This window comes from Pteropus medius, unplaced genomic scaffold, assembly GCF_902729225.1.
Source record: "Pteropus medius unplaced genomic scaffold, Ma_sr-lr_union100, whole genome shotgun sequence".
Lineage (NCBI taxonomy): Eukaryota > Metazoa > Chordata > Mammalia > Chiroptera > Pteropodidae > Pteropus > Pteropus medius.
In genome coordinates, this window is record NW_024353908.1 from 2,648,185 (window position 1) to 2,669,403 (window position 21,219).

Below are 21,219 nucleotides of genomic sequence, written 5' to 3' on the forward strand. Positions count from 1 at the left end.
AACATAAAAAAGAGTCATTCTCTAAAGGACTCTAAATCAATGCTTTTCATATTTTAATAGGCAAACAAATCACCTAGGGATTAAAATGTGAATTCTGATTCTGTAAGTCTGGGCTGGAGCTTAACATTCTGCGTTTCTCTCAAGCTCTCAGGTGATGCCCATGCTGCTGGGACCTGGACCACACTTTGAGTAGCACAGTTTTAGGGAGAACATTGCTATGGCTGAGATACTAGAGTTCATGTTTAAACCAGAATTGGCCCACCCTCCCTTGCTGTCTACAGTAGGCAAGCCAGCTGCCAACAAACTGTGGAAGATCATGCAAACTACAGAAGCACAGAACAAGTGCACAAATATAAAAGAAAGCACTCAATTCCATTTCTGTTTTATAAAATAATAGGCCCACTTTCTGATAAATGCTGCAGTATGTCTGTGGTTACCAGGTTCATGACCCTAGTCAAAAGAACTAGAAAATACCAAGGGGTTATAAGGTTATTACTAGCACTTAGGCAGAGTGGGAGGGAGGATGATACAACATCTGATATTTGCTTTTGTTTGCAAACAGGTGCCAAGTGTCCCTTGTTCCATTTCCTTTCTGTCTCTCACCTGTGTTGCCACACCCATGCTACAGGATCACAGCTGCCAGCATGCCTGCTAATCATGTTTGTTGGCTTTCAGATGATTGAGATTAAAAATGTTTTAACCTGTCAGCATAAATAAAGTTGCCTCTGGAAGTTTGATTATAACATACTGGACAAAAGTCCTGGGGTTTTTGTAGTGAAAATTCAGCAATATTAATGGTATCCTCGTATGTTTTGTAGCACAGATGTGCTTAGATTTGCATTCTCCTTTGAACTGTGCTCTAATTTAGGGACTTCTAAAGAGAGGATATTGATAACAGCACACATAGATTTTTCTGATGAAGCTAAAACATTTGCCTAACTTTGAGATTTGGATTGTGCATTTGGAAAAAGATGGTTAGCATGCTGAATTTAAAAACTATTTAAGAAGCCACAGACTTCTAGGGAGCAACAGCTCTGACTCCTGTTTCCCAGGCTCAACTCACGAGATTGGAAATTCTGTTTTACAACTACTGTTCTTCATGGAATTAGATAGATTTCTTCACTGCATTATGTATGGAAAATAATTGCTTTAAGTAAATTGCTTAATTTAAAAAAAAAGGTCTTCTAATGTAGCGCAAAACAAGAAGCAGGCAAAATATATAGTATGAAACCCAATTTTACAAAGTTCAGAAACCAGCAAAACTACATATGTTGCCTGGGGATACATACATATAAATCAAGACAATTGCAAACAAAATTCATGATTAGTGGTTACTTCTGGGGAGAGGAGACAGCAGGGTTGGATTGGGGAGCCCACACAGAGAACTCAAACAGTATTGGTAGTATCACATTCATACACACACTAAAGGACACTTGGGCTGTTTTTAGTTTTGTACTATTATGAATAAAGCTGCTCTTTAGCCTCTGTTCTTTAGCCTCTGACTCATTTGTGTTTAACCAAGAAGATGACCATTTCTTCAGGCTTTATTTGGATGATTATTTGTAAAAGGAAATTAGACTTCAGGCCTCTGCAACTCAACCATCAGTGTCTATGCCCACATTTGAGATATCTTTGTAGAACCCAAAGTGAGCGCCTGATGTATAATATGGTGTTTTGGCTTTAATATTTTTTGTATCAAAACATTAATTTGTCTATATAACTAAAATCTTCTTTTGTTCATGTAACAAATGAAGCATATCCTGATGCCATTTTTATTGTCCTTTATAACTTACAAAGGCGAAACTGCAATTTTCTGTTAAGCTGTTTGTCCCTTAAGGAATGGGAACCTATCAGAGCCTCCTTATACAAAGAGTTTGCTCCATAGACATTTGCTCAACTAATGCCTTTGATCTGCAGAGTTGATTGTGAGGGTATTTGGAAAGGATGGGATAAACAGGATGGATAAGGTGCAGTTGGACTTTAAGCCTAATGCCCTCATCTTACTGCTTAGCTCCAAATATTGAATAAATCTCTAAGTTTTTAAAGTCTCTTTTAAAACCAAGAAAAAACAATTAGTAATGACACCCAATTAGACCTGCTACATGTTTAGAAAAGGAAATTGGGTCTCAAGGTAAAGCAGACCAAGGAGGGAAGTAACTTCAGTACACTGGCTTCGAACTTGGAAAGTGCAGGATTTTCCCTCCTTCCACCTCCATCCCCCACGCACACACATACACGCAACCCACACATCTGAGCTGCTGTTCTGCTTCAGGGAAGATTCTGGTTCTGTGTTTTCTGAAATCTCATGAGCCTAAAACACAAAGCCCATGGGTTATATGGCAGAATATGTTTTGAGGTGGCATAGTGACTTATTTGGTGACTTGTGTGTTTATAATTTAGGTGCTCATATTTTTATTGCTTTTATTTCTTTCAAATGAATGGCATGGTCCTCACTTTGCAAGGAAGACAAGAAGTCCAGGAACCCCCAAGGGCTGAACAAGCACTGTGCTATATGGTTGTAGCTGACCTTGGTCCTGGTGGTAACTGACCTGGACCTGCCCAGAGGCTTGGTTAGCAACAGGAGAGTGTACCATGGGGCTGTGGTATTCTGGGCCTTCTGTCAATGAGCCAACACTTGGGGGCCCCAGAAAATAATTTCATTATCCAGTTTGCTCTCTCTTTACTTTTTTTATTTTTTTTTTAATTATTATTCCATTGCTCTTAATATAATGTCTAAATCTTCAACTGGGCATAAAATCTAAAATCCAGGCCCGATGTGGCCTAGTCTGTGCCGACCACAGGTCTTTGGTGTTTGCTCTTTGTTCTGCCTGGAACCTCATCTGCCCTCCTTCTCTTCCCCTGCATCTGTCAAGTACTCCTATGCACTCCTCAGATCTTGGCTTAAGTATAGCTTCCTCGTGGAAGCCTTCCCTGACCCATCAGGCAAGGTCTCGAGCCTCTTCCATGTGCACTTGTGGTACTCTTTATTTTTCTTTACTCCTCCTCTCCCCTTTTTGGATAATATTGATTCTTGTTTTGCCAGTATCAGTACCCAGTGACCCCCACCCCTCCCAGATCCCGACGAAGATGATGACCATGTCTCTGTTAACCATTGACTCTCCAGTGCCTGGTGTGGTGTCTGGTACTTAGTACCTGCTCAGTAAATATTAATTGCATTAATGAATTAACTCCGGAAAATGGTCACCCCCTAAAATGTCCTCAGTATGTTAACATGGAATTTCTTATTTAAAAAATGGAATTAGTACCTGTTTTTAAAGGTCTAGGTATATATTCCTTTAAAATTATTGAATTGACCTTGAAGACTGTGACTGTAATTTCTTTTCTTTCTTTTTTTTTTTTTTTAATTTCAGGTGGGGACCAGGGTTTACTGAATACGTTTTTTAGCAGCTGGGCAACAACAGATATCAGAAAACACCTGCCATTTATTTATAACCTAAGCAGCATTTCTATATACTCCTACCTTCCAGCATTTAAAGCGTAAGTGCAAATGGTTTAACTCTTCTTGAGGATGGTGGGGACAGGGAAGTGGGTTTAAGACTTTTTGGGTGCACTGTCAGTCTGATGGCAACAACAGGTGGGAACTTTGAGGGATGTCTTTCTCTTGTAAGAAACATAGCTATGGTGGGGAGAGGCCTTGATGTTTTCGATCCATTTATGCTTGGAGTAACTTAACTAACTTATGAGAAAGAAGTCCCATCAGTTCCTGGGGTGCCTGGCCCTCTGATAAATCATCTGTATGTCATGGTCAAGAAAACAGGCTGGATGCAGACCCAACTCCTTCCTCGTGCTGGCTGCTGAGTCTCAGTTTCCTCACCTGTAAAATGAGGGTGATAACAGTTCCCTCCACGGGGTTGTAGGCATTAAGCAAGATGCTGGCAGCAGTGTGGTGTCATGGTCAGGAGCAGGGGTTGGGGGAGCTGGACTATCTCAGTTCATTTCTTGGAGTAGCCACTTCCTAGATGGTTCTCTCTGCCTCAATGTACCACAAAGATTTTAGTGGGCATTGAGGGAGGTAATCATGTGAAGTGGTTAAAACAGGGCCTGGCCTTCCCTTAGGCACTCAATAAACATTAGGTTATTAGTCCTTTCTGTTTGAGAGATAGTATAACATAAGAGTAATTTCTGAAGTCAAGAAGGTAGGTCACATGGCCTCACTCTGCTGTTTACCTGCTACATGGCTCAGGCTCTGTGCCTCAGTTCCCTAGATGCAAGACAAGGAGAAAAATAATACCTACCATAAGGATGAAGTGAGCTCATATACTTAAAGTGCTCTGTTGTTTTGGGGAACATGCTTGCTTGGCATTGTCGCTGGTGCTGTTGTAATTCAGCAACCAATACAGCCTAGTTGCAGCACTTGTCTCACTGAGTGCCTGGGCCCTGTTCTTTAGCCTCTGACTCATTTGTATTTAACCAAGAAGATGATTCAGGTTTCCTGAACAGAGGCCAAGCTGTCAGGTTGATCCTGAGACACAGCCGTGAACAGCAAAACTTCATTGAGATGGGTTGGCTCTTCACTCTCCATCCTACGTGGGCATTCCTGAGTGAGCAGAAAACAAAGGGCCTTTTACTCTTCATGTTTCATTATCCAGAATCCTCTCTATAAGTCTGCACCACAATAATGAGTAAGTCTGGCTTTTTGTGGCAGAATGTTTCCTTTTCCATTCTTTTCTGGGCAGACTTTGTCACGTCTCCCAGATAAAGATGATAAGTATCTTGTGTTCTTGCCTCCCTAACTGTTTTCTTGGCATATTTCTCCGACATGTTACAGCCTCTTGATTCTCTTCCCTTTCTAGCACAAAACAGGCAGACTCTCAAACACACTAACTGTGGTTTGAGTAAAACAAACAAAACTGGATTCATAATCAAGGGATAGAATAGGAGAAGCATATTTTTGCCTCTTAGTCCTTGGCCTGATAAAGTCCAAACCTGTCTTGCTTGAAAATATGGGCCTGATTCTTTTTAATCCTTATTGCCTCAAAACTAACCCTGCTAGTTTGAACAGCATTCATGTAAACCATGACAGCTGACCCCCTAGAACTGAATTTGTCTTTAATAGGGGAGTTGCTTGATTTAATTAACTAGATTCAGCTGAGTGTGCAAAGGAGATGAGTGTGCAAAGGAGAAAAAATCATTAATAGTGTGAGCAATTCTGCCCACCATTCCACTCAATTCTGCACAGTGAGCATATGTCCTGAGGTGAATATGTTGGGGAGACGTGAATCTGACAGTTGGTCTCAGTTCCTAAACAGAGTCATCCTAGCATTTAAAGATTCATGTTTTTCATGCAATGTGAGCCCCAGTGCCTAGCAACTGTTTTTCCTATGGCTCATTTGGAGTTCATCTGATTTTCACCTTGCTGCCATAATTGAACACACTGTACCTTTCAATAATAGTCTGATTTGCACAGATACTGCTTGCAGTTATTTTATTTTGACAAAGAAAAACAAGAACCAGGTGAAGCAGAGTTAAGTTTTTAAGGTTTTCACTCATTTGCTGGAACCTTGTTCCCCTCTCTAAGGAATCCAGTTGTTTTTATATCCTCTAAGTGAATTTCCCAGAAAAACAATTTGAGATCTAAATTACCAAAATGGTTAGGATGGTTCCTTCTTCCTGGCTCAACAAACGAGTGCTAATTTTGGAAGTCTCCTTGGTTTATTGCCATAATCATAGAGTATATGACGCACTGGGGAAATTGGGAGCAACCCCATCCATTAGGCAGACGTCACCCATCCATTAGGCAGATGTCATCTGGCCTGTGGCCTGACAGGAGCTAGTGCTACGTTCTGTGAAGCTCACCCTTGGAGATGTCAGCTCTACATTACTATGATAAGACTGCTTATAGTAATGACTTTGTCTCACCGCATTGCTGCCTATTTAGGAGTGTTAAAACCAGATCAGATAACTCATTTTTCCTTCCCTCTGCCAGAAAATGCTTTTATTTTCAGAGATCCATCTCCAGAGACATTTTTTCTTACATTTTTCTTAAAATTGGGAAGGGCTAAAAAGGCAGATATTTCATTTTCATTTCAAGTTAATATAAAATTGTGATCCACATCTTTAAGCTGCAGTAGACAATCCCAAACATCCAGGCCACCTTAGCTGTTCCACAAGGAGCCTTGTGGACCTCTGGGACCTCAGCATGAATTTGAAACCCACTATTGGGCTCAGAATAACCTCGATGGTCTTCAGGACCGAGTGGCTCTGTGGTTTTCTGGTTATCCCTAGAACAGCATCAGTGGTGGCAGGTAGAATGAGAAACCATGGAGTGGTTTAGAGCAACTTGAGTTTCATGAAAAGGGGAGTGGAGAATTTGTCTTACCAACTCCAAGCAACCATGTGCCATGAGATCAGCAAGGCAATATTTAGGTGCCCCAGAATCTTAGAGCTTCAGATATCTTAGAACAGGTCTAGCCTTGCTATTATTTGAAGTTTCCACTAAAGGATAGTCTAATATGAAGCAAACTTAAAAGAATTTGAGCCATGAAAGTAGCACATTTAATACTTTTCTCTATATACCATTTGGATAGAGTAAAACATGAAACACTTAAATAGTTTTACCCCTTTGAATAATCAAACATAGCTTCTGAAAAACAATTAGTAATATTTTCTGTAATAGAAGATCCTCTTTAACACAGCATAATTTGAGAACTAAAATGCTTCGTTGAGTAATTTTTGAGTTAATTTGTAATATGTGCAGTGAAAAACGAATTAATAAGTTCATTTTTTAGTGAAATATTTCCGAAAGCGACTAGCATAATGTTTGGGAAATAGCAAGCTTTAATCAATATTAGGTTTTTTTCTTTAAGTTTTCTCCATCTGGAAGGGCTATTTTATCTATGTAGCATAGCATTTGGCTTATGCATACATAGCACTAGGCAAAATCTCATTAGTCTTTTTAAAATTAGTCATTTAATTCCATTTTAGCTTTCTAGTATATCCACTTACTAAAAGCTGTGTATATCATATCGTGCTATATAAAATGGGCTTAAAGCAGTCCTAAAGAATTCTCTGGTATTGCTTAAAACTGCCATACAAATTAATTGGTCGAATTGATTAACTATAAAGCTTGATCTACCAAATAATTTCCAAATAAGCCTTTTAACTTACCCTTTTATTTGAGTTTAGATGTGATCTGAGACCTAGCCTGGCCTACTCTCAGAAACTAGGTCTAGAAACGTAAAAGATTTCTTTCCATTTGTTCACTGCTTTTAACCTTTCTGAAGACATTCATATCTGTTAGTTCTTTTTTAGGAGTGTGGCTTATTCACTAAGAGCTTATCAAACCTCTTTAAAAATTAATATTCTCCAAAAATGATACCGAACCTTCAGTGTACTAAATTCTATCGTTCTTGTATATTTCTGATTTGATTGGGTTTTTTTGGTCCTTGAGATGCCTTTGGCTCCAGCTTTCCCCATGACTATTGTCATTGAAGCCATAGCCTTTCAGTGTTCATTTCTTTTCATATTCCTACTTCTTTACCTGAAACTCTGAGGCATTGTAGTTTGGATCACTCTTATTTTTTCAGCCTTTCGTTGGTCCACTCACCCATTTTTCATTCAGTTGGCAGGGTAGAGGAGTCCACACATTCTGCTTACTGGAGGCCTCATAGATGAAGGAGGGAGTTAGAGCCTTATCAACCTAGCAACTGCGTAAGTTTGCAGGGTTTCCTGTACATCACATGGCACAATCCATCATGGTTTGAGTGTGGAAGAAGAATCAAGTGGTGATTGCATAGATGTCTTATTTCTCCCTTCTGGGCATTAGTGATGCCTGTTGGGCCCCAGATGTCCCATTTCTTATCATGGCCATCTGATCATCTGACTTCATCTTCAGGTGTTTATCTCTATCAGTTGATCTGTCCTCAGATCTTACTGCTGCCTATTCCGCTCTCCCACCTTGGTGCTCATCACCAAGGAAGAGCTTCCCGTCAGACCCAGCCCAGCCTTTAGAGGCTGCTCCGACAATAGTCAAAGAGGGCACACAGAGTGATATCTCAGGGACAGAAGTCTGGTTGAGAAACACCATCTCAGTAGGAGAGAAAGTTCATGAGATTGAGTGGTAGTCATACTCTCCTCAGAGGTCGCAAATTGGTAAGATACAGACTGTATTTGTCCCACAGATATGTTTTGTCTCTCTCACAGTTGTTTTTCAATGCTATTATCAGTGCTTAAAAATTAGGGAATTTCACATGAAACCCAGAATTCCAACTTCTTATGAAAAAAATCAGATATTCAATGGGATGTGGGAGAAAGATGTCAAAGATAACTCTTACAGGTTTGGGGCCTACACAACTGGAATAAAGGTATTGCCATTTCCTGAGCTGGGAAAGACTGTGGGTGAATCAGGTTGGCAGGAGCAAGCATTGACCAGAGATGTATTGAATGTATTAAGTTTTGGTTGTGTTAAGTTTGAGGTGCATATTAAACATTCTAGTGAAAATGTGTAACAGGTTAGTAGATATAAGAGTTAGGAATTGAAGAGAGAGGTCTGGGTGAGACATAACTATAGGAGTTGTCAGCATATGAGTGATATTTATAACCATGAGACAAGATGATGTAACCAAGAGCATGATTATGATAGAAGAGAGTCCTAAAGACTGAGCCCTGAGGCAGGAAATAAGGAGGAACAGATTCAAGATTCTGAGAACAGCATGGTAGGAAGAAGCCCAGCAAAGCTTCCAAGGTTTGGGAAGCTGAGACAAATCCCCATTACTGGGTCAGAGAGGTGCTGCACAAGCCAAGCAAAGAGCATTTCACAGAGGGGAGGAGTGATCCATTTGTGCCAGATGCTGTGATGGGTCTGAGAGAGGACAACTGAGAACTGGCACTGAACCTAGAATGTGATGGTCACTAGTGACTTCAGCAAGAGCACATCTGGTGGAATGGTGGAAGAGAGAGCCTATTGAAGCAGATCCAAGAAAAGAGAGAATTGAAGATCGTGAATGTAGACAACTCTTCTGAACATTTTCTTTAAAAGGGAGCAGAGAAGTTGGTTGGTGGCTGGATGGCGATGTAGGATCAAGAGGGTGGTGTTTGTTTTGTAAAGATCAGAGAAGTTACAGCATGTTTGTATATTGATGGGAATGATGAAGGAGGGAGAAAGAGAGAGAACAGTTATAATGCAGAAAGCTGAAGGGAGACTTGCTGGCAGGATGTCCTTGAGTAGGTGAAAGGGGATGCATCCTAGTGCATAGTGGAGAGGTCAGCTTCAGAAGAGAGTCAGGACAATACCATGAAGGAAGGCAGAGTGCATGGGTACAGATGCAGGTAGGGAGGTGGATTTATTGTTTTAAATGAATGAATGAATGAATGAATGAATGAGCCAAGAGAGACTAAGAATGACATACTAACCCCAGGAAAGTCTCCCTGGTGGCCTGGCTTTGTGGGGCTTTCCCTGGCCTACTTTGTGAAGAGAGGCCGACCTGGTAGGTCCTAGTCTAGGTAATTGAAGTCTGGCTTTGAGTACTGATGTTCGTACTGATTTCCAGAGCACAATTGGGAGGGTTATTTAGCTTGAAAGGCAAGGAAGAATTGGGTGGGTCCCTGGTGGCCACAGTTGTTTTCTGGATAGCAGCTGTTTTCTGATGATGGAACATGCGCTTGCTCATGCTCCACAGTCCCCGCTTCACCAGGTCCACTCCTCTGCCTGACCAGCCCACCCTATGGGCACTTGAGTTTAAGACACTTGATTTAGACTGAGTGGGTAAGCATAGGAATTTTTTTTTTTTTTTTTTTTGATGAGAAAAGAGAGGTGGCTAATTGGTTGTAGGAGGAGGGTCTTTGTGTGAGAGTAAGTCTAAGAAGGTATAAGAGCGAGTGGCCATGTACCAGAGAACACGAGTCATTGGAGTGGGCAGAGGATGGCTAGCACTGCTGCCACCTTTCCCAGAGAAGGGTCTCACAAGCAGTGCAGTTTCTCTTTCTTGGTACCTAATTGAACATTGCACATAAGGAGTTTCACATTAAATTGTCCCTGTGTGCACTGTGATGGATTTTTTTCATTCTAAACAGTTCTATAGTCTCATCCACATGTTACCAGCTACATTTCTCAACTTCTAAACTAGTCATGAAAATTCTCTCTGATCTTTTGGTAACATTAGGTCACAAGGATTATTTTAATGGCTAACATAAGCAGTATTATTGCTGGCTCGGGTTCAAACTATGTCTTGTGATCTGGACGTCTCTTTTGAGATTCTGTGTGGTTAAAATTAGAACACTTATTTTAAGAGATGTGTGCAAGCTGAGACAAATCCCCATTACTGGGTCAGAATGAATGGCTCTCAGTAATTTAGAGACAATTGTGATATGTAACCAACCTTTTTTTTTTTATTGTTCCTGGCTGGTAATTTGATGGATAAATCAGGCAGTGAGTCAGTAAATTTTCTGGTTATCCTTGTTCTGGGTCGAGGTCAGTTGACTTTATCTTCTGACATCAACATTTCCCCTTCTTATTCATCAACTATTTTGCTTTTAGGCAAGTAACCTTAACTCTAACTGGTACCTGACTGTTGCCTTTGGTGAGGGAGAGCTAACGCCAGAAAACTATCCTGGGTTACCCTTCTATGAGGAACACTCCCAAATTTGCATTTAGGATAAAATATTCTTTGAAGAAAGTAGTAATTTCCTCTTGTGCTTATGACTCGTGCTCTTATTTATTTTATTTTAATATGGTTACTTTGGATTTCCATTAATGACTGAATAAATTGATTAAAATAATAGAAAATTATTTTTAAACAAATTTCTCAGGCAATATGATACATTAAAAAGTTACATGAAATTTATATCTTAATTGAAACTCTAGATACAAAAACTGAAACATTTTGCTCTTCTTTTTGTAAACAAAGTGTTTTATTATGAACGCTAATAGAGCAAGTCCTTCAGACTGCTTTTCTGTGTAAATAAATACTGTTCTGTTTGTACAGTTAGTACATAGTTATATAGTTATATAGCTTTAACTGTATAACTTACAAACCTTCATATAGGGTAGCCAGTGTTGTTAGGCCCCTTATATTAGGCCCAGGGCAGCCCCAGGTGATTTCCAGGCACATCCTGTGCATAGCTACCTTATGCCAACTTCAAAGTCTGTCTTCGCCTCCCTTCCAGCTTCCTGAGCCCTATGTTTCCCACTTAGTAGGCATCTTACTTCTCACCTTCCCCAACGCCGAAAGGTCCCTGGCTGGGCCAGCCCAAAACCTTCCATGTTCGGTGACTTACCCAAGCCTGCTCTTCTCAGAGTCCTTGCTCTAAAACTTATTTTCCTTCTACCCCTGTTCATTTCCATAGATCTGTTAGGTGTGTGGCAGTTAGGTTCAAGTAATATCTTCATACCAGTAAAAAGAGTTCCTGTTCCTTACTGTCCAGAAATAGGGCTGACCATACCCTGAACCAATAATATCTGAAGCCTGCACTTGATTTCTTTATGTTTCAGCATCTTTCTCCCTTTCTCTCTCATGAATCTCCCTGCCATCACACTCCTGAATCTTCGTGAGCTCTTTCTGTTCTGCCCCTCAGTACCCTAGCCCCAATCAGTTACATTAATCCTGCCCATTTTTCCCAGGCCTTATCTGGGTCCCACTTCCTGTACAAAGCCTCTTCTGAAAACCCCTACCTGCACTAAATTGCTTTAGAATTTCCATAGCTCTTAATGTCAGCATTGCCGTGGTAGCCTTGAATTGTTGCCTTGCTTGTGCTATTATTTATTTTTATATGGATGACTTATCTTGCTGTTTGGACAAAAGCCTCTTGGGACCATACACTGGGCATAGTGCCTTTCACATAACAGTTGCTTATTTAATTGATAGCCATATCTGTGCACAAATTTGAGCATTATGATTTCATATCCTTTTAAGGATAAAGTTGAGTACTTGTGTGTATGTGTGTGAGTGTGTGTGTGTTATGTATGTAAATATACTATGTGTATAAAACAAAGAGTAAACTTGTGGATACCGGGTATCTACTTCCTTTTCAAAAGAAATGCACTGTGGGATAGTCACTCTTAGGAGGAAATTTACAATAGGCTCTATTTTTCTTGAATAGTTTTGGAATGGCAGCATGGTAGAATGGTAAGAGCTCAGGCTTAAGAGAGAGGCAAAACTGCCAAATCCCATCTCTGTCACTTAATAGCTGTATGGCTCTGGGCAACTCAGCCTCTAGGAGCCTCCATTAACTCATTAGTAAAATCTAACTTGGAGGACTGTTATTCCCAATCATGTCCTTAAATAATTGGTGCCCCAAACATAGTAGACTCTTAGATAATGATAGCTGTATAACAGGTCTCTGACATTAAAAAATTTTAGGAGACAGGAAAAGTAACATGAATAGAGTTTGTATTATTTCTGTATATCATGATCAAATAAATCCTTTGGTTGCCTATAGGATAAATTCACTAAAATCTAACACTTGAGCCCAACACCCATGGATTTGTCCCATTTTACCATGAAATTTATAGATTGCTTTTCTAGTCTTTAATAGTACTTTTTTGGTTTTGTCCTTATATAAGTGGATTCATAGGTGTTTAATTTGAATGTATGTATTTTTTTTTCAGTATAATTAAAAAATTCACTCATTTGCTACATGATGTGTATAGCTATAGTTCATTTTTCACTCTTGTATCACATTCCATGATATGAATATACCAGAAGTTGTCCTTTAAAAACAATAGAATGTGAATAACCAGGTCATGAATTTGGGTTTTAATACATAGGACAGGCACAGAGAGCCATTTAAAATTTTAAGGTGAAGAAGTGATACTTGCTTTTGAAATTACATGAGGGAAAATATCTTTAGCTAAGTTTTCTGCCAGAGATAGAAAGGGGAACACAGATAATGTGTGCCTCCTCATCTCAGTCTTTTCCTTTCAACCAAATGAGAATATGGGTCTGTGTCTAGGAAAAAAATGATGGAAACTTAAAAAGTCGAAAGAGCAGTTATAAAGTGGGAATATTTAATGAAGTGATTAGCATAGAGCTGATATTCAATAAATATTTTTGAATGAAAAAAAAAAAAAGGATGGAATAACCATAAAATCTCAGTAGCATTCAACAGTAAACATGCATTTCTTGCTCATATTTGTGGAAAGGCTAGGACAGCTCTGATAATCCCAGCTGGGTTCGGAGCCAGGTCACAGGTTTAATCCACATCTGCTCCGTGTGTCTCATTTTTTTTACCCAGGGCACATTCTTCTGCTGGCAGACGTTGCAGCGTCCCAGAGAGGGTGAACAAAAACAATGCTTTTTTTAAGGCACACTGTCATTTCTGCCCACATTCAGTTGGCCAGAGCAAGTCATATGAGCATGCCCAACATCAGTGAGGAAGGAAAGTGTACTCCATCATGGAGACTGGGAAAAGAAGTGAACACTTGCTGAAAAGTAATCACACCTAACACAGTCTTTCCAGTTGGTTTTAGTTTGTGCCCGTTTCAGACAATGCTGCTGCTCTGAACATTTTGATTATGTCTCCTGTTACACTGTGTAAGAGTTTTGTTAGGGTACATAGAGCAGAGCATGAGCATTTTCAACTTTACTAAGATAATATCAAATGGTTTCCCAAGTGGTCATACCTTTCCCATCCACAATGAATTACTGTTTTTGTTGTTGCACTGATCCACTGATACTTTTGGGTTTTTATGTATATTTAACATAAAATTGAATAACTTAAAAACATGTCTAAAAATTTTTCAGTGAACTCAATTTCCTTTCCAACCAGTACTGCAGAATGGAAGGTGCACTGTTAAGGCTAGGGAACAAAGTGCTGCTTATCTTTTTGTTAAGCACTCAGAGTCCACTAACCGTTTCAACTTGTGTTCACTTGGCAGGTTTGGTGCAAATGCCAAGGTTGTGCATTTCCTGGGACGAATCAAACCGTGGAATTACGCTTACGATCCTAAAACAAAAAGTGTCAAAAGTGAGTCCCATGATCCCACCATGATTCATCCACAGTTTCTCAACCTGTGGTGGGACATCTTTACCACCAGTGTTTTACCTCTGCTTCAAGAATTTGGCCTTGTCAAAGACACCCACTCATACCTAAATGTGGTAGGTTCTGTTTTTTCCTTTCAGATAACTAATGCTGTATTTTTAAAAACTTGGTATGCCAGTAGATGGAGTATTTCATGGTATTTTAAACAGAGATAAATAAGATTTTGTGGAAAGAAAACAATATCCACTCAGAGGAGGAGAAATATTACCAACAAAGACTAAAGCAGTAGATTTTGTGGCAAATTTCATTAGGTCTTAGAGCATAAGAAAGGGTTTTAGAGGTTTTACTGTATACCCATATATTGTAACTACAAAATTCTTAGCCCATTGTCCTAAGGTTGTAAGATTATTCCTAAAGCGGTTGTTTATAAAAATAAAGAATGACCCACTTCATGTTTTAGAAACTGCAGACATTTAAAAATACCTATATTATTTTTGCTATCTGCTCAGAAGAATGTATTTTAAAGAAATCTTGTAAGAGGAAGTGGACATATTAACATTTATAATAACAAACTGTTAAGCATCTTTTGTGACTTTAAAGGTCTTCTTCTGAGGTTTGTTATTTTTGAAGAATTAGAAAAGGTTAAGAAATTAAACTTTTATGCTACTGATTAAGATGAAAAGAATAGAACCGAATGGGTGAATTATAATCAAATCTAACTGATCAGTTAATTACCTTGCTGTAATTATAAGAGACTAAGGTTATAAGAGATCTGTCTCTTTGCTATGGTATACATTTTAGCCATTTCACTTATTAACACTTGTAACAAAATATAAAAAGGAGAAAGGGAAAAATAACTTGCACATTCTTACTCTAATTGTTTTCTATGGATCATGAAATAACACTTGTACAGTACTTGGAACATTGCTGGGCACATGGTAAGTGCTTAAGAAAAGTTACCTATTTTTACAACTACTTTATCAAGTATTGTTATTATTAATATCCCCCTTTTATATATTAACTGAAGCTTAACGAAGTCACATAACTTCTCTTAGTTGTGTAACAGACTAGTCAGTAGCAGAACTGGGACTCGAATCCAGATCTGAGAGACTGTTACCCTAATGAAAAATATTGTGAGCTGAGGACCCTGGAGGATCCTCTCTGCCACTCCCATTGCAAGTGGAAGACAAAGCCCAGGCTAATCTAAGGGAAGGACTTATGTTGCCTCAGCCATAACATGGTCCCATGGAATCCACCCAAATACCATAATGTTCCATTTTATTCAAATGCATACATATACACTTATATATAGTAACAAAAACAGGTAATCAAAATTTTGCTTTACCACTTTCTCAAAAGCAATACCTATATGTATTCATTTGCCTTTCTCTCTGCTAAGATTTCCAGTACCTTCTTACCTCAGAGCTTTTTGAAGGATAGCCTTGATATTCCTTTATGGTACAGTTGAAATTAACTGCATATCTATCTATATAATGAAAATCAAATTTAAGGTAGATCAGGTTTGCTCCATTTCCTGCACATTTACTTTGTTCCTTCTGCAACCCAAGGACTGAGAATTATGAACCAAGAAAGGTGAAGATGGGAATTGAAACAGTTGTTCAAAACTAAGCTGATTAAATTAATAGAAGCTACAAGAATAGATGCTACTTGGTAATAAGCTTGAACAAGAAGATGAATTTGGTTTAGCTCTCACTTTTATAACATGACAACTAGTGTATGTGGTGTGGCTCTGGTTAGATTCTTAGCTTAGCCTCGGAGGTATCATTTTGTTTAAGTTCTCAACCTTTCTGAGCCCACACAGATCAAGAATTTATCGTGAAACTTATGTTCCCTTGTCCATCCATCTTACACTTTCTAATGAACTGTTTGCAGCTTTCAGACTTGGTCTATACACTGGCTTTCTCTTGTGGCTTCTGTAGAAAGGTATGCAGAACTTAAACATTAACCCTAATTACTTTGTTCTCCCAACGTTTTCACTGAGTCAAGAAGTCTTCATTTCGTTAGGAAAAAATCATATGACCCTTGTATTTCTGTGTCTTTTTTTGTTTGTTTCATGTAATACTTTTCAGTTTTTGCTACTTTGCATGATAAATTCATCCTGGCTTTTCTCACCTTCTTCAATTTATTGCATTCTTCAAAACAGTCTGATTTTCAGCTCTCAAGGAGTCTCTGATTATGCTCTCATTTCTAGGAGGATGTCTCAGGAGCTATATCACAACTGTCCCTTGGGGAGATCTCGGCTACGGCACAGCCTTTAGTATCCTCAGAAGAACGGAAGGAGCGGTGGGAACAGGGCCAGGCTGATTACATGGGAGCAGATTCCTTTGATAACATCAAGAGGAAACTTGACACTTACCTCCAGTAGAAACACTGCCATTTTCCCCTGGACATCCTGACTTCACAGGCACTTATTTCTGATACTTAGTTTCTAGAGCTGGGTTAAGAAAGGTCTTGTTACAGTTGTTAGAGGCTTTCACTAATTCATCAGATGAGGTGTTTTTGTAGGACAACAGGTGAGAAGTAGGTAAAAGTGAAGTAGCAATTCTGTTATATGGACAGTGTTCTGTTTTTTTAGCCCTAGGCTTATTCAGCTAATGTTTCAGAAATTCTCAATCATGCTGATTGCCAACTTATGTGGTAAGGGAAACTCAGTCTTAAACTGTTAAGATGGCTGTATCAACTCTTTTAAAATGTGCTGAGCCAGGCACCAAATCAGTCTCCCTTCAGAATGGGTCATAGTTACCTGTCTTGCTCGCTTGTTACCTGCTTCACTAGACCTGCATTTTAGGATTGCCCAAAGCTGCCAGAATGATTCTAATTCTGCTTTGAGGTAAAGGCAGCCTATAACACTGCTGATTCATAAACATACCAACAAATGACATTAACTCATTTTATTTCCTAGCCTTAGTGTCTGAAGATGATCACCAGTTTTCTATGTACAATGAAGCAGCATGCTAAAATGCTTTTGTTCAGTTCTGTATATCTGAAAACAACAGTGTATTCTCTGGTTACCTGCAACGGCACCTTGTATGAAAAATAAAGACATAATGCCATATCTTGGTTGTCTAATTAAGTAAGTTAAGGATTCCCACTACCCTTTACAAATGTATTAGATAATTTTTCATGATTTGTAGAATTTGTCGGTGTTTTTAAAACTGGTGTAAAACTTGACAGTGGAATATATGCTTTAAAAATTGGTTTCCATCTAACTAAAGATAATTAAATCTAGTGTTCTCCAGAGATGGTTATGGATCTGATAGATGAAAGTGAGATCAAATTAATCTGTCACCCACACTGCACCTCCATATTAAATGGGTATTCAGATTTTAGAATATTATAACCTTAAAATCATCATAGGTTCATTGTCAGTCTCTAAACATACTCAATCTTTCAGGACTGTTAGAATCAATATTGGGCCCAATGTTTTCTAGTGTTTTTATTTCTGACTGAACATGAAAGAAATGTAATGCACATTTTAAAAATGTACAGATGGTGCTAGGTTGCAAGGATGGCAAGCTAGAGGAGAATAAGATCCAAAATGATCTTTTAAAACTAAAGTAAGTAATGAGAAATCATTCTATTGATGAAAACAGGAGAGTAGACCATCACAAGAAGAAATTTTGGAGGTTTAATTGGGCAGAAGCTGCAAGGTTAGGTTTTTATAACCTAACCTTAAAGGCTACTCTCCTTTAGTTCCACAATATCCTATTGGTTACATAGATCAGCCCTCCCTATTCAGGTGGGAATGAATACACAGGGGTATGGAATCCAGGCAAGGATCGGGGGCCACCTTGGAGGCTGGTTACCACAAGAATTCAAGACTCTGAGGATTTACCTAAAATTGTAAGATATTAAACGATAAATGATTTCTGAAGATAAAATGAGCTACAGTTTGGGCTGGTGGAGAATGAGTTGTTGGGATCTTCAAGTACATGAAGCACTACCATACAAAGATTTAAGTGCCTCCATGTGTCATAGGCTAGGTACAAAGATCTTTAAGATGCATTAGGTTGGGGAGGGGATGAGCTGAGCTCTTCCTATGAGAACCCAATGCATAGAGAAATAAGGCTAAATGGAAATTAATTTCATTACCGTGTAATTTACAAGTCATACAAATGAGCCTTAATTTTGGACAATCTGTATAATTTCAAAATTCGTTTCAGCCCTATGTTGCTTTCACAATCCCAATGGTCATAAAGATATGTATCTGGTTTCAAGGAACTACCTGAGCTTATTCCAAAAATAACATCTACCAAAGTATTTATTTAGTCATCTTAGTTTTACATAAACACAGTTTGAGTTGACATACACATTTAAGACAGACAACACAATAATTCATTCAACAAGCACTTATTAAGTCACTACTATATCACATATGACAGGCATTAGAAATACAGGACCACACAAGACAAACATAGTTCCTTATATTCTAGTAGGAAACACAGACCAAGGAAGAAACAAGTGTAATTACAATTTATGCTAAAATACACTGACAGCAATTAACCCGCAAAATCCAGCCTCAGGGTGGTCAGGAAAGACCTACAAGATGCTGATTAAGCCAGAAAGAGAGGCTATGAGACAGCCAAAGGGGAAAGAAGAATATTCCCTTCAAAGGGAACTATGTGAACAAAGGCCTAGTGGAAGAAAAAGATTCCAAGACAGGATGGCGTGGGAAGTAGTGGCTTCATAGGCCAAGGTATAGGCTTTGGATTCTGAATTCAATAGCAATTGACTGAAGTTTTATTCATGTAATTTATATCTAACTTTTTGTTAATGGGGAATTATAGTTGCACACAAAAGTAAGCAGAAGAGTATAAAGAAACCCCATCAAGCAGTTTCAACAATTATGTTTCATCTATATCTCTACCAGCTCCCCCCACCAAACTTTTTGGAAGCAAATCCCATATAAAGAATTTTTTATTTAATATTTCCATATATATCTTTAAAACATAAGGACTTCAGAAAATTATCACACCATAAAACTATTAATTCCAAATGCCCTCCATTATTTTATTTCCACTTTGTTCTTATCAGGATGCAAGTAAAGTCCATATATTGCAATTGAAGGATACATCTGTGGTAGATGTATCTTCTGTTTCCTTACCCTACCCATTCATTCGTTGTTTCCTTGCAATTTATTGAAGAAACTAGATTATTTTTCCTGTAGCCTCCCACATTCTGCATTTTGCTGATTGCAGTTTGAAACTAGATTATTTGTGCTGTAGCCTCCCACATTCTGCATTTTGCTGATTGCAATTTGACACGTATTCTATTTCCCTGTATTCTATTAAGGTGTATATCTGAAGCAATACTTTATAGTGGTGTTGGCCACTTCTAAATCTCTGGTTACCTTCTTATATTAACTGCTGTTGATGATCACTGCCTAGGTACATTATTTCATAGGGATTTCAGAATGGTGGTATTCCCATTTAGTAGCTGAAATATTTCTATATATTTCCATTCATCAATAATTTGGTTGTCCTGAGTTACATTTCTATAAAGAAGGCAGGAATAATGCTTGATTCTTTCCCTTCATTCACAAGTATACAAAATAAGGAATTGGTTTCCTAGCATCCTCCAAAGGTAGCGAAGGTGGTTTTGAGGGGGGGGGTTGTTATAGTACCACGATGAATTAATAAATTTTAATCTAGTTTTTGCTTCAATCCATTGCAGTTATTCTAAAAGATGATCTAACTGTCTTACCTCTGTGATTTATTTTTAAGAACACTACTTTGCAGCTGGTGTAAAATAGTTTGAATGAAGACAAAAGTGTTGATGAGAAGGCCAGTTTATTGTAGTGTTCCTGAAAAGACAATGGTAATACAACCTACCTTTCACCAGGGTGAAGGCAGTGAAGTTGCTGACAGATTGGATGTGAAGAGTGAGGGAAAAGGAATAATTGAAGATTAGGGGCTTGTTAAGTTTGAGTCTCCACCTGGCTGCTCCTGAAAACAGATTTAATTTTAAGTACGGTTTCTTGGGCCTTATCACTACAGGTTCAGATTTCAATAGGTCTTGGTTGAGGCCACAGTATCTCCACTCCAACTATCAAGCACTCCACATGACTCTGACCCAAATGACATTTGAGAACCACTTGATACATTAAGGAAGCATTTACACTAAATAGAATAGGGAGTCAACTTTTTAGCAGAAGACTAAAGAGCTGAGGTGGTTGTTGCACAGCAGGGGCTCCAACTTCTAATTAGTGAAGGCTTTTTACAAAAGAGCTCCTTGAATGAGAGAGGAAAAAGTACCGTAAATCACATCTATAAATATAATTGTTTACCTTTTTAATGTCACTGAAACTTGGAGCATTAAACTAAGTAAGACTTGCTTTCTCCTTAGTCTGACATGATTTGCTTTTTGTCTCTGCTTATCAAATACAAAAATGGATTATAGTTTACTTTTATACTTGGGTATGTTATCTGATAACTGATTTCTCTGGGTTTCAGATGCTGAAATTCAATCTCATTTAAGTAAAAACAATCTAAGAAAGCAAAAAGAGGAAAGACATTCAGTATTTACATCTCAGTTCTATCAGTCCTATGATATATACATAGTATCCTCATTTTGCAGATAATCAGAGAATAAGAAAGAGATAATCTGCAAAAGAGTTTGATTCAGATTTTTTGTATGCTCCAATTCCAAAGCTATTGAAGCTCTGCATTAAACAAATCTACAGTCCAAACAATGAGAGCAGAGAAACAGGCAGAGATCAGAGAAACCTCTGTATATAACCAGAAATACAAATGTCAGAAATCTGGGGAGTAACAATAATGGAAAGGCTTTCATTTTGCTTGTTATGTAGGTAAGAGCAGTGGCCTTGAAATAGGACTTGGGAAACAGTACAAAATAGTATTATGAAATAGTACAAACCATTTTACAAAGGTTTTCTTAAATAGGCTGTCTGAAATATTGTAATATAAAAATAAACGGATAAGAAATTCCATGGATAGAAATTAAGTTGTGAGTTTTGACTTGGACACAATTCAGCTTCACAACATACAGCAAATCGTTTCATTATAACATTGATGAGATGCTGTAGGAACCTAACTTGTTTATTATATCAGTCTGTAGTTATATTGGTTTCACTATACATCATTTGCTTAGTCACAGAACCTATCAACAACGTTGAGTGAGGACTTACTGAATAGCCTTTGTATCTTACAAGCTTATGTAAAATTATCCTGTTTGCAGTTGTTTTATTGTACCAAAAGAAGCAAAACTTCTACTATGAATATGCTGTGATACTGAGATGTG

At 38.4% G+C, this 21,219-nt stretch overlaps 1 protein-coding gene across 2 annotated transcripts in view; it reads left to right on the plus strand.

Annotated features, from left to right (window-relative positions):
- The window catches only part of GYG1 (glycogenin 1), a 28,942-nt gene extending 11,928 nt beyond the window's left edge, over nt 1-17,014 (plus strand). For both annotated transcript variants that reach the window (XM_039851742.1, XM_039851743.1), the window contains exons 5-7: nt 3,372-3,498; nt 13,835-14,054; nt 16,151-17,014. In XM_039851742.1, coding sequence (XP_039707676.1) covers nt 3,372-3,498; nt 13,835-14,054; nt 16,151-16,324 — 521 coding nt within the window. In that variant the 3' untranslated portion in view covers nt 16,325-17,014. The remainder of the gene's footprint in view (nt 1-3,371; nt 3,499-13,834; nt 14,055-16,150) is intronic.
- The last annotated feature ends 4,205 nt before the right edge of the window (nt 17,015-21,219 follow it).